This window comes from Hemitrygon akajei, chromosome 11 (assembly GCF_048418815.1).
Source record: "Hemitrygon akajei chromosome 11, sHemAka1.3, whole genome shotgun sequence".
NCBI lineage: Eukaryota > Metazoa > Chordata > Chondrichthyes > Myliobatiformes > Dasyatidae > Hemitrygon > Hemitrygon akajei.
The window spans coordinates 139,008,417-139,022,396 of NC_133134.1; the positions used below are offsets into that span (position 1 = coordinate 139,008,417).

Consider the following 13,980-nt stretch of genomic DNA (forward strand, 5'->3'; position numbering starts at 1 on the left):
GAGGTAATGTTGCAGCTATATAGGACCTTGGTCAGACCCCACTTGGAGTGCTGTGCTCAGTTCTGGTCACCTCACTACAGGAAGGATGTGGAAACCATAGAAAGGGTGCAGAGGAGATATACAAGGATGTTTCCTGGATTGGGGAGCATGCCTTATGAAAACAGGTTGAGTGAACTCAGCCTTTTCTCCTTGGAGCGACGGAGGATGAGAGGTGATCTGATAGAGGTGTATAAGATGATGAGAGGCACCGATCATGTGGATAGTCAGAGGCTTTTTCCCAGGGCTGAAATGGTGGCCACAAGAGGACACAGGTTTAAGGTGCTTGGGATTAGGTGCAGAGGAGATGTCAGGGGTAAGTTGTTTCTTTTGGTTCTTTTTTTTTTACACAGAGAGTGGTGAGTGCGTGGAATGGGCTGCCAGCAATGGTGGAAGAGGCAGATATGATAGTGTCTTTTAAGAGACTTTTGGATAGGTACATGGAGCTTAGAAAAATAGAGGGTTATGGGTAACCCTGGTAATTTCTGAGGTAGGGACATGTTTGGCACAACTTTGTGGACTGAGGGCCTGTATGGTGCTGTAGGTTTTCTATGTTTCTATGTTTCTGGACAGCTATGTGCAGTCAGGCTGTGTCAACTGATTTTAGTTAAAATATACCTGTATCCAGAAGATCCAACTGCTGGTGAGTCAGTATCCTGGCAAAAAGTACACCATGAAGACAGAACACTCCAAGCAATTCCGTGAAAAGGTTATGGAAAAGCACAAGTCGGGAGATGGATACAAGAAAATATCCAAGACAATGAATATCCCTTGGAATACAGTTAAGAAAATCAATAAGAAATGGAAATCTGCCTAGAGCTGGCCATCCTTTAAAACTGAGCAAGAAGGGGACTAGGGAGGGAGGCCACCAAGAAACCTATGACAGCTCTGGAGCAAGTGCAAGCTTCAGTGGCTGAGATGGAAGAGACTGCACATACAACAACTGTTGCCCATGTGCTTCACCAGTTGCAGCTTTATGAGAGAGTGGCAAAGAGAAAGCCACTGTTGGAAAAAAAAACTCTCAGAAATCTCAGCTGGAGTTTTTCCAGAGGTTGTGTGGCAGACTCTGAAATCAGCTGGAAGTAGATTCTATGGTTGATGAAAACAAAATTTAGCTTTTTGGCCATCAAATTTTACAATATGTTTGGATTAAGCCAAGCACTACACATCATCAAAAACACACCATTCTTACTGTAAAGCATGATGGTGGCTGCATCACGCTGTGGGGATGCTTCACTGTAGCAGGCCCTGGCAATCTTGTTAAGGTTAAGGGTAAAATGAATGCAGCAAAATACAGGGAAATCCTGGAGGAAAACCTGATACAGTCTGCAAGAGAACTGTGATTTGGGAGAAGATTTGTTTTCCAGCAAGTCAATGACCCCCAACCATAAAACCAAAACTACACAGTAATGTCTTTAAAACGACAGTTAATGCCCTGGAGTGGCCACGTCAGATTCCAGACTTCAAGCCAATTGAGAATTTGTGGCTGGACTTGAAAAGAGCTGTTCACTCACGATCCCCATGCAGTCGGACACAGCTTGAACAGTTTTGTAAAGAAGAAAAGGGAAAAATTTGCAGTGTCCAGATGTGCAAAGCTGATATTAGAGACCTATCTGTAGACTCAAGGCTGTAATTGCTGCCAAAGGTGCATCTACTAAACACTGACCTGAAGGGTGTGAATACTTATACAATCAATTATTTTGTGTTTTATATTTATAATTAATTTGGATAACTTAGTGGAGATCTGTTTTCACTTTGACATGAAAGTCTCTTTTTCTGTTGAGCCAGGATCTGTTATTCCCTAGGACCTTGAGGGAGGCTAGTGTAGAAATAGCAGGGGCTCTGACAGAAATCTTTCAAATGTCATTTGAAACGGGGATGGTGCCGGAGGATTGGTGTATTGCTCATGTGGTTCCATTGTTTAAAAAGGGTTCTAAGCGTAAACCTAGCAATTATAGGCCTGTCAGTTCGACAGAGATGGTATATATAATGATCTGGATAGCCAGGGACTGATTAGGAACAGTCAATATGGACTTGTGCGTGGAAGGGGTCATGTTTGACAATTTTTATTGAATTTTTTGAAGAGGTTACGAGGAAAGTTGATGAGGGTAAAGCGCTGGATGTTGTCTATATGGACTTCAGTAAGGCCTTTGACAAGGTTCCACATGGAAAGTTAGTTAGGAAGGTTCAATCATTAGGTATTAATATTGAAGTAGTAAAATGGATTCAACAGTAGCTGGATGGAAGATGCCAGAGAGTACTGGTGGATAACTATTTGTCAGGTTGGAGGCCGGTGACTAGTGGTGTGCCTCAGGGATCTGTACTGGGTCCAATGTTGTTTGTCATATACATTAATGATCTGGATGATGGGGTGGTACATTGGATTAGTAAGTATGCAAATGACACTCAGGTAGGAGGCGTTGTGGATAATGAAGTAGGTTTTCAAAGTTTGCAGAGAGATTTAGGCCAATTAAAAGAATGGGCTGAACGACGGCAGATGGAGTTTAATGTTGACAAATGTGAGGTGCTACATTTTGGTAGGAATAATCCAAATAGGGCATACATGGTAAATGGCAGGGCATTGAAGAATGCAGTAGAACAGAGTGATCTAGGAATAATGATGCATAGTTCCCTGAAGGTGGAATCTCATGTGGATAGGGTGGTGAAGAAAGCTTTTGGTATGTTGGCCTTTATAAATCAGAGCACTGAGTATAGGAGTTGGGATGTAATGTTAAAATTGTACAAGGCGTTGGTAAGGCTGAATTTGGAGTATTGTGTACAGTTCTGGTCACCAAATTATAGGAAAGATGTCAACAAAATAGAGAGAGTACAGAGAAGATTTACTAGAATGTTACCTGGGTTTCAGCACCTAAGTTACAGGGAAAGGCTGAACAAGTTAGGTCTTTATTCTTTGGAGCGTAGAAGGTTGAGGGGGGGGGGACTTGATAGAGGTATTTAAAATTATGAGGGGGATAGATAGAGTTGACGTGGATAGGCTTTTTCCATTGAGAGTAGGGGAGATTCAAACAAGAGGACATGAGTTGAGAATTAGGGGGCAAAAGTTTAAGGGTAACACGAGGGGGAATTTCTTTACTCAGAGACTGGTAGCTGTGTGGAACATGCTTCCAGTAGAAGTGGTAGAGGCAGGTTCATTTAAAGCAAAATTGGATAGGTATATGGACAGGAAAGGAATGGAGGGTTATGGGCTCAGTGCAGGTCAGTGGGACTAGGTGAGAGTAAGCATTCGGCACGGACTAGAAGGGCCAAGATGGCCTGTTTCTGTGCTGTAATTGTTATATGGTTATATGATCAGTCTCAAAAAAGACAGATCAAACCCACTGTGATTCAATATTATAAAACTTCCAAGGGAGGAGAATACTTTGTTACAGTCATTGTATCTCACTCCTGCAAGCTCTTTAGTTACTGTTTGAAATTCTACCATCAGCAAATTTATGGATGGCATTTGAGCTGTGCCCTGCCACACAGTCAAGGGTTAGAGAGAGAGAAGAGCAGTGAGCTATGCTCACATCCTGAGGTGCACTAGTGCTGATTGTCAGGGAGGTGCAGTGTTGTTTCTGATCCACACAGATTGTTGTCTACCAGCTAGGAAGTTAAAGATTCAGTTGCAGAGGGAGGCCCAGAGGCCCAGGAGCTTTTCATCAGTACTGTGGGAATGATTATATTAAATGCTAAGATGTCATCTATAAACAGCATCCTGTGCCCATACTGAACTTAAAAGTTTCACTTTTGTAGCCAATTGTCACCTTGTCCCACAATCTGTACGCATCGTCTGTCCTTAACACTTCCCTTCTTAGTCAAGATCCCTCTACTTCCATCTCAGACGAGTTACTAACATCTTTAACAAGCCACTTTGCAAGGACATCAAAACATATAGAACAAAATTAGATAATTTGGCCCATCAAGCTTGTTCCAGCATTCATTCATTGTTGATAAATTTTCAGCAATTCTCCCATCTTCTCTGCATAGCCCTTAACCCCTTTAATAATCAAGAATATATCAATTAATACACTGATTGACTAGGTCTCCACAATTCTGTATGGTGAAAAATTACACAGATAAACCAACCTCTGGCTGTAGAAATTCATCATCTTAGTTTTAAAGGGACATTCCATTCCCTTAGTCTTAGGCTGTGCCTTTGGATCCTAGACTCACCTATTAATGAAAACATTTTTCTCACATTCATTCTGTCCAGTCTTTTCAATATCCAGTAGGTTTCAATGGAATTTCCCATCATCTTTCTGAACTCCATCCAGTACAAGCTCAGAGACATCAAATGCTCCTGACACATTAAGCCCCTCATTCCTGGGATGAACCAGACCAAAATTTCTCACATCTTTGAGGCCTTCCACTCACATACCTTTTAAGTGCCCTCTACTTTCCCTCTCCTGGAGTGCCATGCTTCCTGCAAGTCAACTCTTCAAAAGGGACAAATATGAGCATGGTAGTCACTTTCTATCCCTTTCCATTACTTTCAGCACATTATTGTTTACAATTTCTGCAATTTCAGTGTGATCCTGCCACCAACCAGATCTTTCTCATCTTGAATTTTACACAAACTGATCACTTTGTTGACACCTTTGTCTACTATTCTGTATCTACCCACCCACCCCTATCCCATTGGACCATTCTCATAATTGAAGTACTTGTCCATTCATATCTTCCCTTCCCAACAGTCTTGGAACCAAATAAAGTTTAAAATAAATGATCAAAGTGCATATACATCACCATATACAACCCTGTGGTTCTTTTTCTTGTGGAAATACTCCATAAATCTATAGAATAATAACCCATAACAGATTCAGTGAAAGGCTGCACCAACTTGGGCAGTCTACCAGTGTGTAAAAGACAACAAACTGCGCAAATACAAAAAGAAAAAAACAATATTAATAAAATAAACAATAAATGCCCAGAACATGAGATGAAGAACCCTTGAAAGTGAGTCCATAGGTTAAGGGAACAGTTCAGTGATGGGACAAGTGAAGTTATTCTCTTTGGTTCAAGAGCCTGATGGTTGAGAGGTGATAACTGTTCCTGAACTTGGTAGTGTGAGACCTGAAGCTCCAGTACCTTCTTCCTGATAGCAACTGAGAGAAGAGAGCATGGTCTGTGTGGTGGGAGTCCCTGATGATGAAACTGCTTTCCTGCGACTGCACCCCGTGTAGATGAGCTCAATGGAGTGGTGGTGGGGTCCCGTGATGGACTGGGCCGTATCCACTCTCTTTGTAGGACTTTCCGTTCAAGGGCATTGATGTTTCACCAGCATGTGATGCAACCAGTCGATATACTCTCCACTACACAGGCTATAGAATGTTGTCAAAATATTAGATGTCGTGATGTCATGCTCAATCTTCGCAAACGTCTAAGTGGAGGCGCGCTGCCGTGCTCTCTTCATAATATCACTTATGTGCTGGGCCCGGACAGCTCCTCTGAAATGATAACAGCGAAGAATTTAAAGTTGCTGATCCCTCGATCAGGATGCCCCGTGTACCGCCGATTTCCTCCTCCTGAAGTCAATAATCAGCTCCTTGGACTTGACGACATCGAGTGAGAGGTTATTGCAGTGGTACCACTCAATCAGATTTTCAATCCCCCTCCTGTATGCTGATTCGGCCAACGACAGTGGTGTCATCAGCAAGCTTAAATATGGCATTGGCGCTGCGCTTAGCCACATTGTCGGAAGTGAAACTGCGATTCACTTGTATTTCTTCCACGCGTGCCCTGCATTCATTATTCACAGTGTGGCTTCCTCGATGAAGAATCCAAGTGTAGATCGAGTGGCAACTTTGTGAAGCACCTATACTTAGTCTACAGGTGTAGTTTGTGCTTCCTGCTGCTTGAAATTTAAATCCGTCTCATTCTCATACGCTCTCCAACATGCCCATCTGCAACCTTCTCCAATGCCATAGTGAGGCCCACTACCAACGAGAGAGAGAAAAAACATTTTCTGACTCGGCACTTCGCAACTTTCTCGAATGAAGAATGAATTTTCCAACACGGGGTGAACTGCTCTCATTATGATACTCAGATCCCTTTCTCTCCCTTTTATATGGTCTCGGTGGTCGTAAATCATCATTTTCCTTATCATCTGAACACTCTCTCTCAACGCATTTCCAATACCGTCTTACACCTCACTACCCACCCACTGCTCCAAGCTCTACTTCGAAAAAGGCCAAGTCTGCACACTCTCAGTACCGAGGAAGAGTCCAGACCCGAAAGGCTAACTGAGGCATCCCTCCACATAATTTGTTTGACCGGCTGAGTACTTCATGTTTGTTTCTGCTTTAGAATTTACAGTTCTACTGGCTTTCCAGCTTTAAATAATGCACTCTCTCTTTGCATAAATTTCAAAGGGTTTTAAAATCAATCCCAAAAAAAATCGATCTAAACGTGCAAACTGAATTGTGGAAGAAATGTACATCAGATAGAATGACATTTTAATCGAAGTGCCCGATTTGTAAATAGTTACAAATTTAACCTGATGGAAGCGCTCTTTCCATACTTCTAAATTCTCTTTCAGGATTAAGACACATCACCGTGTGACAATAAACGCCCTGCTGTCTTCAAAAAGGGAACATGCCGTTTCCGTACCTTAATTGCTCGCCTGTAATTAGTACTTCAGCTTTATAATGCCTTTCAGTCGCTTTCTTTTTCACGCTGTTCTGGAGACTTTCCATGTTTAAATAGAAATCGCCTTCAAGTTGGCCGCCTCCTTAAACGGTGCTGTCTGCACCTGCTGGTCGTGGTCAGACCAGGAGTACGGGAGTCCCGGCTTCCTGTGGTCAATTTCGCAGCCTGCTGAACGGTTGCTTAATCTTGATACTTCCATGCCCACATTTCTCTTCTCGCTTCCAATTGAATCACACCGATTCTGCCCCCTCTCGGTCTGTTTTGCACCTAACAGACTGAATTTCCGTAATCTGACGTTTATTGGTTTTACACTGGAAACCAAGAAAGGCAGCAAATCGTTCCTGAACAAAACTCATGTTTTATGCAGATTTTTTTTAAAAAAGTCGCGTAAATTTGTCTCATCCCATGAAGAGTAGACGCTTGGGATAGGTGTGGCTGGTAACTGAGCAGGTGGTCTATTGAAGTTCTTATTTGTGCATTTTTGGCCCTTTATACTGCATTTTATTGAATACAATTTGTACAACAGTCGAGATCAGCCTTGTGCTTAAGCTTCATCTACAACTCAAGGCAGGGCACCCCATTATCACCTTAATTCTCTCATTCATCTTTTCCATTGATGTTTTCTTTATCTATCCTAAATTGAAAAAACAACACTACTTGACAGAATATATTCCATGTCAGGCATCTGGTATGGTCTTCAGCCACTCCCAGCTTGGAAGTGGGACCAGCAATTACAGAGTGAGGTACCAGCAACCTCATTCTCACCATTGTTTTCAGCCCTATTCATCTTCCCATTTCAATCACCACCCATGCTTGGATTTTATGCTATAACATTGATAGTTTATATTATCGCCAGAGAAAGCAGGATCTCCCAGTGGCCACACATTTTAATTCCATGTCGCATTCCCATTCTGATATGTCTATCCATGGCCTCCTCTACTGTCAAGATGGAGCCACACTCAGGTTGAAGGAACAACACCTTATATACCAGCTGGGTAGCCTCCAACCTGATGGCATGAACATTGACTTCTCTAACTTCCGTTAATGCCTCTCCTCCCCTTCTTACCCCATCCCTGACATATTTATGTTTTTCCCCCTCCTTTTTTTTCTCTCTCTCTCTGCCATCACTGCCTGTTCTCCATCTCCCTCTGGTGCTCCCCTCCCCCTTTCTTTCACCCTAGGCCTCCCGTCCCATGATACTTTCCCTTCTCTAGCTTTGTATCCCTTTTGCCAATCACCTTTCTGGCTCTCAGCTTCACCCCACCCCCTCTGGTCTTCAACCATCATTTTGCATTTTCCCCCTCCGCCCTCCTACTTTCAAATCTCTTACTATCTTTCCTTTCAGTTAGTCCTGACGAACGGTCTCGGCCCGAAACGTCGACAGTGCTTCTCCCTATAGATGCTGCTTGGCCTGCTGTGTTCCACCAGCATTTTGTGTATGTTGCTTATACTTTTGTAGTTTGTCTTATAGTTTTGTATTTTTCCAGAGAATTTCATGAAGTTAATTTGGATTTATTTCATTGCCTCACAAAAGTAGTCGGCCTCTCCAATCTCCCATCACTTTCTCACCCTGACTATAGTTTCCATATATTTAATAATAAGCCTGTACTGTTTCTGTTCCCTGCTGTGTTGCACCCTAACCAATTTTTTAGAAAAGTTAGCAAACACAAAACTCTAAATGATATTTTCTTCCACAATATGTAACTTACTGCAAAACTGCATGATATTCTTTGTTTTCCCTATTCTTCTGTCATTCTATGTTACCAGCTCATGCTGCCTCTGTTTTTCTTCCTGCTTGACCTGAGCTCAGATAGTTTTGCACAATCAACACCGCTTCACATTACCACTAACACGTGTAGTCATGGCTTTTCTAGAAATTGTGTCAAGTTCTGAAACAGATTTAAGCTATTAGACAATCCAGAAAATAAAAGAAAAACAAAAAATAACAAAAAACAAAACAGCCAGATCCCACAATGTGTGCGTAGAGAATAGATATGCTATTATTAAAGGTAAAATCAACAGATCAAGAACAAAAATGGAACATAAATATGGTCAAAGTATAGGAAAACTGACACCAATAAATTAGGTAAATTAACTAATAGTACCCCTTAAAGAACTGATAACAATATAATGAGTTTGGAGACGATGGACAGTAGCCAACCAACCTACTGATCCACATGCTCTTAAGATGTGAAAGCAAAATGGTGTATCTGGGAAAACATGCAAACATTAAGGAGGTGGCACCCAAGGTCAAGGGGGAACTCAGGTCTCTGGTACTGCAAAGCAGTGCTTCTGTTGTGCCACCCTCCATTCCAAAGGTCCCTGTCTGACCCTCATAACTGTAAGAATACCATGCATTCTAGTCGGCTGTGTCTGTGCTGCATGGCACAGGAGACTATGCAACCACAGCAGAGTCACAGTTAGCAATGAACAATCATTACCAGCTCTGTAACTACCACTTTGTCTTTCTATTCCCTCTCAGGCAAATGCTGCATGATCTTCACACCTGCATGATCCAGAAACTTCGACAAATTCCTCAGCTGTTTAAAGAATGGGACTGAAATGAACACACACAAGGCCATTGTACTATGTTTTGACTCAACTGAGTAGCTCAAGAAAAAAAAGCAACGGGGGATTTTGTGGCTTAAGGTTTGACAGATAATTCTGAGAGACATAGATGGGGTGGATAATCAGTGTTACTTATCCCCCAGGATGGAAATGTCAAGTATTAGAAGGCATCACTTTAAGGGGAGAGGGGAGCATTTAAAAGGAAATACAATGGCCATAGAGTTATAGAGTAATATGACACAGCTGCAATCCCTTTGGGCCCAACTAGTAGCATGCCAAACACATACCATCCAGCAAGACCCAATTTGCTGTGTTCGGCCAATAATCCTCTTAGCTCTACCCCTCTATGTACCTCCCAGCACTCTTAAATGTTACTATTGTACCAGCCTCAACCATTTCCTCTGGCAGCTCATTCCATATACTCACCACCCTTTACATAGAAACATAGAAAACCTACAGCACAATACAGGCCCTTCGGCCCACAAAGTTGTGCCGAATATGTCCCTACCTTAGAAATGACTAGAATTACCCATAGCCCTCTAATTTTCTAAGCTCCATGTACCTATCCAAAAGTCCCTATTGTATCCGCCTCCACCACCGTTGCCAGCAGCCCATTCCACGCACTCACCACTCTGTGTAAAAAAAAACTTACCCCTGACATCTCCTCTGTACCTACTCCCCAGCACCTTAAACCTGTGTCCTCTCGTGGCAACCATTTCAGCCCTGGGAAAAAGCCTCTGACTATCAACACGATCAATGCCTCTCATCATCTTATACACCTCTATCTGGTCACCTCTCACCCTCCGTCGCTCCAAGGAGAAAAGGCCGAGTTTGCTTAATCTATTCTCCACAAGGCATACTCCCAAATCCAGGCAACTTCCTTGTAAATTTCCTCTGCACCCTTTCTATGGCTTTCACATCCTTCCTGTAGTGAGGCAACAAGAACTGAGCACAGCACTCCAAGTGGGGTCTGACCAGGGTCCTATATAGCTGCAACATTACCTCTCAGCTCCCAAATTCAACTCCATGATTGATGAAGGCCAATACACTGTACGCCTTCTTAACCACAGAGACAACCTGCACAGCTGCTTTGAGCGTCCTATGGGCTCAGACCCCAAGATCCCTCTGATCCTCCACACTGCCAAGAGTCTTACCATTAATACTATATTCTGCCATCATGTTTGACCTACAAAATGAACCACTTCACACGTATCTGGGTTGAACTCCATCTGCCACTTCTCAGCCCAGTTTTGCAACTTTGTGGAAAAAAATTGCCTATAATGTGCATTTTAAATCTTTCCCCTCAGTCTCTAAACCTATACCTGCTAGCTTTAGACTTCTCTAACCTGAAAAAAACTGGCACTTATCAATGTCTCTCACAATTTTAAAAATAAGGCTGCCCCTCATTCTCACATGTTCCTAGGAATAAAGATCTAAACCTGGCCAACCTTTCCCAATAACTCAGGCCCTCTAATCCTGGCAACTTCCTTGCAACTCTTTACTGCACTCTTTCAAATTTGAACACCCCTTTTCTATTACATGACCAAAATTATACACAATAATACACATAAAAATAATGGTGGTTTATATAAATCTGGCAGAGTCCTATGGTCTGAATGGAAAATAAATAAGTGGGCAAGCATACCAAACATTGCCAACCTACCTTCTCTCACAAAATGCAAATGCTAACTTCTCCTCTTCCCTTCTCAGCCCTGATGATTTTAAATTGGATTATTCACAGGCTAGATACTCCAATAAAAATTGCTTTGAACAATAAGCCCGTTTGGTGTATGAACCAAAGTGTACTAGAAACTAAAACTTAATGTTGCTCTACTGTAATTATTTACAGATTGTGTTATTTCTAACAAAACAAAAGAAATAAGCAAAAACATTTCTCAAAATTGCTACAATTTTGGGCACATAATTGTAGTAATTCTGTAGTTAATATGACTGAAAAATCTTCTAATCAAATTCTATTTTTTTGAGCTTAGATCATTCAGTTGCTACAAATCCTCGAATACTTTTTCCTGTCTTTTTCATTTAAGTTCAGGATCTTCATTAATGCTTTCATATGTCCAGTCATCACCATTTGCTGATAATTCAGGAAAAAAGAACTCAGAAGGTGACAGGAAACTCTTGCAATTAAGCACAAGAGCTGTCCTCTCATTACTTTCCTGTCCACAAACAACTGACAGAAATCCCATTAACAAGAAATATCTGAAGATTTATCTGTGGGTAGGTGATCACCCACTTGTAAGATGTTGGTGGGTTTACTACCCTGCAGCTAAACTTCACAATATGCGCACATGAAAAAAGAATGGAGGGATATGGACATTATGTAGGCAGAAAGGATTAGTTTAGATAGGTATTAATCAGTTTCAGCACAATGTTATGAACCAGAAGACCTTTCCCTGTGCTTTACTGTTCGATGTTCTATATAATGGTACCCTTGAGTGAAAAAAGTAAAATTCCTTCCACCCACTTTACTGGGGAGAAAGAACATGAAAAAAAAATGTTAAAGGTTCCAAAATAGTCTGGTGATGATATTTCCGGTGAGGTTTCAGTTGGCTCCACACACTTTTTCTGTGAACTGCTGTGCTATGTTTTGCTGCTGCATAAAATCTGCCACTTTTGCTCTATGTTCTAATGACTCCTTAAATTCAGAGGAAAGTCAAGATATATTTGGCAGTTCCGAGATTAATATGCATTGAAACTATCCAAAACACATGTATTTCTCAACATTACACCATCAGAATTCACTGTTGGTAAGAATAGTTTATAAATTAATCATTGATCTCCTTTCAGAGTTGACACCGAAGGTAGAGTTTTTTTTAATTTCATAGCAAGCTGGTGTAAATGTTATTGTGCCACCACATATAAACTGAGAATTAGTTCCAAAATGATTAATTTATTTTGGCAGTTAAGAGCCTTGCTGGATCTGAGCAGTGAAAACGAGTGAACAAGCAAGACCATATTTATTAAATTTCTGTATAATCATTAAATGCAGGTGAGTTTGACCACCATTCTCGTGCTCAGTTCAGACTGCGAGTCCTCCTGAGAGGCAGCTGTTGCATGCTAAATGTGTTTAGTGTGTGGGAAACTTTACTCCCAAAGCCACTGGCTTTTCTACAGGGAAGTTATAAAGGGGAAGAGGGCTAAGCTCCAAATTTGATTATTTTGATAATATTGCTTTATAGTAGGAATTAATTAATTAATTCCAATGCATTTCCACACATGCTTGATTTCACAAAATGGAAGAGGTTTCCCAGATAGATGCGAGAACAATTGTAGAGCTATAGGAAGCTCTTTGACAATTCATTTATAATCTGGATTTGTAAAGGTTTGGTGTCAAGCTGCTTCTTTATCACCTAATAAATGGATAATATACACAGAGGAAACAAAGTATAAACTTTAAAAGAGTGTAAGATGCAAATTGAACAAGGCCAATAAACTGAAATTAACTATTTGGATGATAGCTTTCTTTTCAATGTTCCAAGCCAAGAATCTTAAGAAATGTGCTGTCATTTTTTTTTTGAATTATTGAAGTGTGCTGATTGAGTTGAGTGATGTTGATTCATGTAATCAATCAGTATATTTTTAATAGTGTCATACATCGTCTCTGTTAAGATCTATGTGGTTTAACATTAACTAACGATGTATGCAGATTACTACTTGCTCATCATAAGAGTTTTTAACAAAACACTTCTGTTGACTTTGATCTGTCACCATAAACTGCATGACAGATTTATCAGGTTACAGAACAGGTTTAAATAACAAGTTCTTAGTACAAAGAACCTTGCTGCTAATAAATAGGTCACTCAATTTTCCACCAATGAACAATCTCATCTATTTCAGTCAGCTGTTTCTATGCATGGTCAATTTACTATTCAGCTATTAGTCATGGTTTCTGTGCTATAATTACAATTAGTGATAAGAATATAAAGGTCAACAACCTAATAAGCACATTAAAAGTTAACTATCAAAAGGCACCAAAAAGTACACAACAGAGCTGTTTCTGAATAAGTATAACAAAAATATGGTTTTCAGATTCAGATTCAGTTTATTGCATTTTGCTACATTAAGATGAACGATGTGTCAATGAAACCAGGTTTGCAATAAAGCACACCAAATATTCTCTGCAAACTCAGAAGAATATGCCAATAACAATTACAGAAATTTACAGCACAAAAAGAATAAGAGATGCCTTGCCAATTCTATCATGAATACATTTCATATCACATGTGATTTCATAATTTTGAGAACTACTTAAGTAATTCACAATAACCTATGTAGTTACTCTTACACAAGATTCTGATTTACAGAAAAGGGTTAACATTCAGTTAGGTTTTATTAAATCCGTAATTAACAGCCAATCAACAAATCTCTTGACAAAATGATTTCAAATTCCATTTCAGTGATGCAAAAACAAAGTTGGTATCCACACGTACACACACAAACAAATTATCTGTACAACCTATGCACTGAGGGGAAATGCCAGCATTGCAGAGAACGTTACCACACCCAAGCAAATGAACTGATTCCAGAAGCCTTTTTCTTATCCAAGATCCTTGCTGGTAAGTTCAAGTAGAATCCTAAACACGTGATATTAAAGCACTTTTCACCAGGCTGACAAATGGCAACAACATAATGTTGGAATGCTTTACAAGATAATAAATGGTTAAAGTAAATTCATGTCAAATATACAGCAGCACTTAGATGAGTTGAAGA

At 40.6% G+C, this 13,980-nt stretch overlaps 1 protein-coding gene across 1 annotated transcript in view; it reads right to left on the reverse strand.

Moving 5' to 3' along the window:
• Nucleotides 1-6,921, reverse strand: part of LOC140736059 (DEP domain-containing mTOR-interacting protein-like) — a 102,775-nt gene extending 95,854 nt beyond the window's left edge. The window contains exon 1 of the mRNA XM_073061782.1: nucleotides 6,646-6,921. Coding sequence (XP_072917883.1) covers nucleotides 6,646-6,731 — 86 coding nt within the window. The 5' untranslated portion in view covers nucleotides 6,732-6,921. The remainder of the gene's footprint in view (nucleotides 1-6,645) is intronic.
• Nucleotides 6,922-13,980: the final 7,059 nt, after the last annotated feature.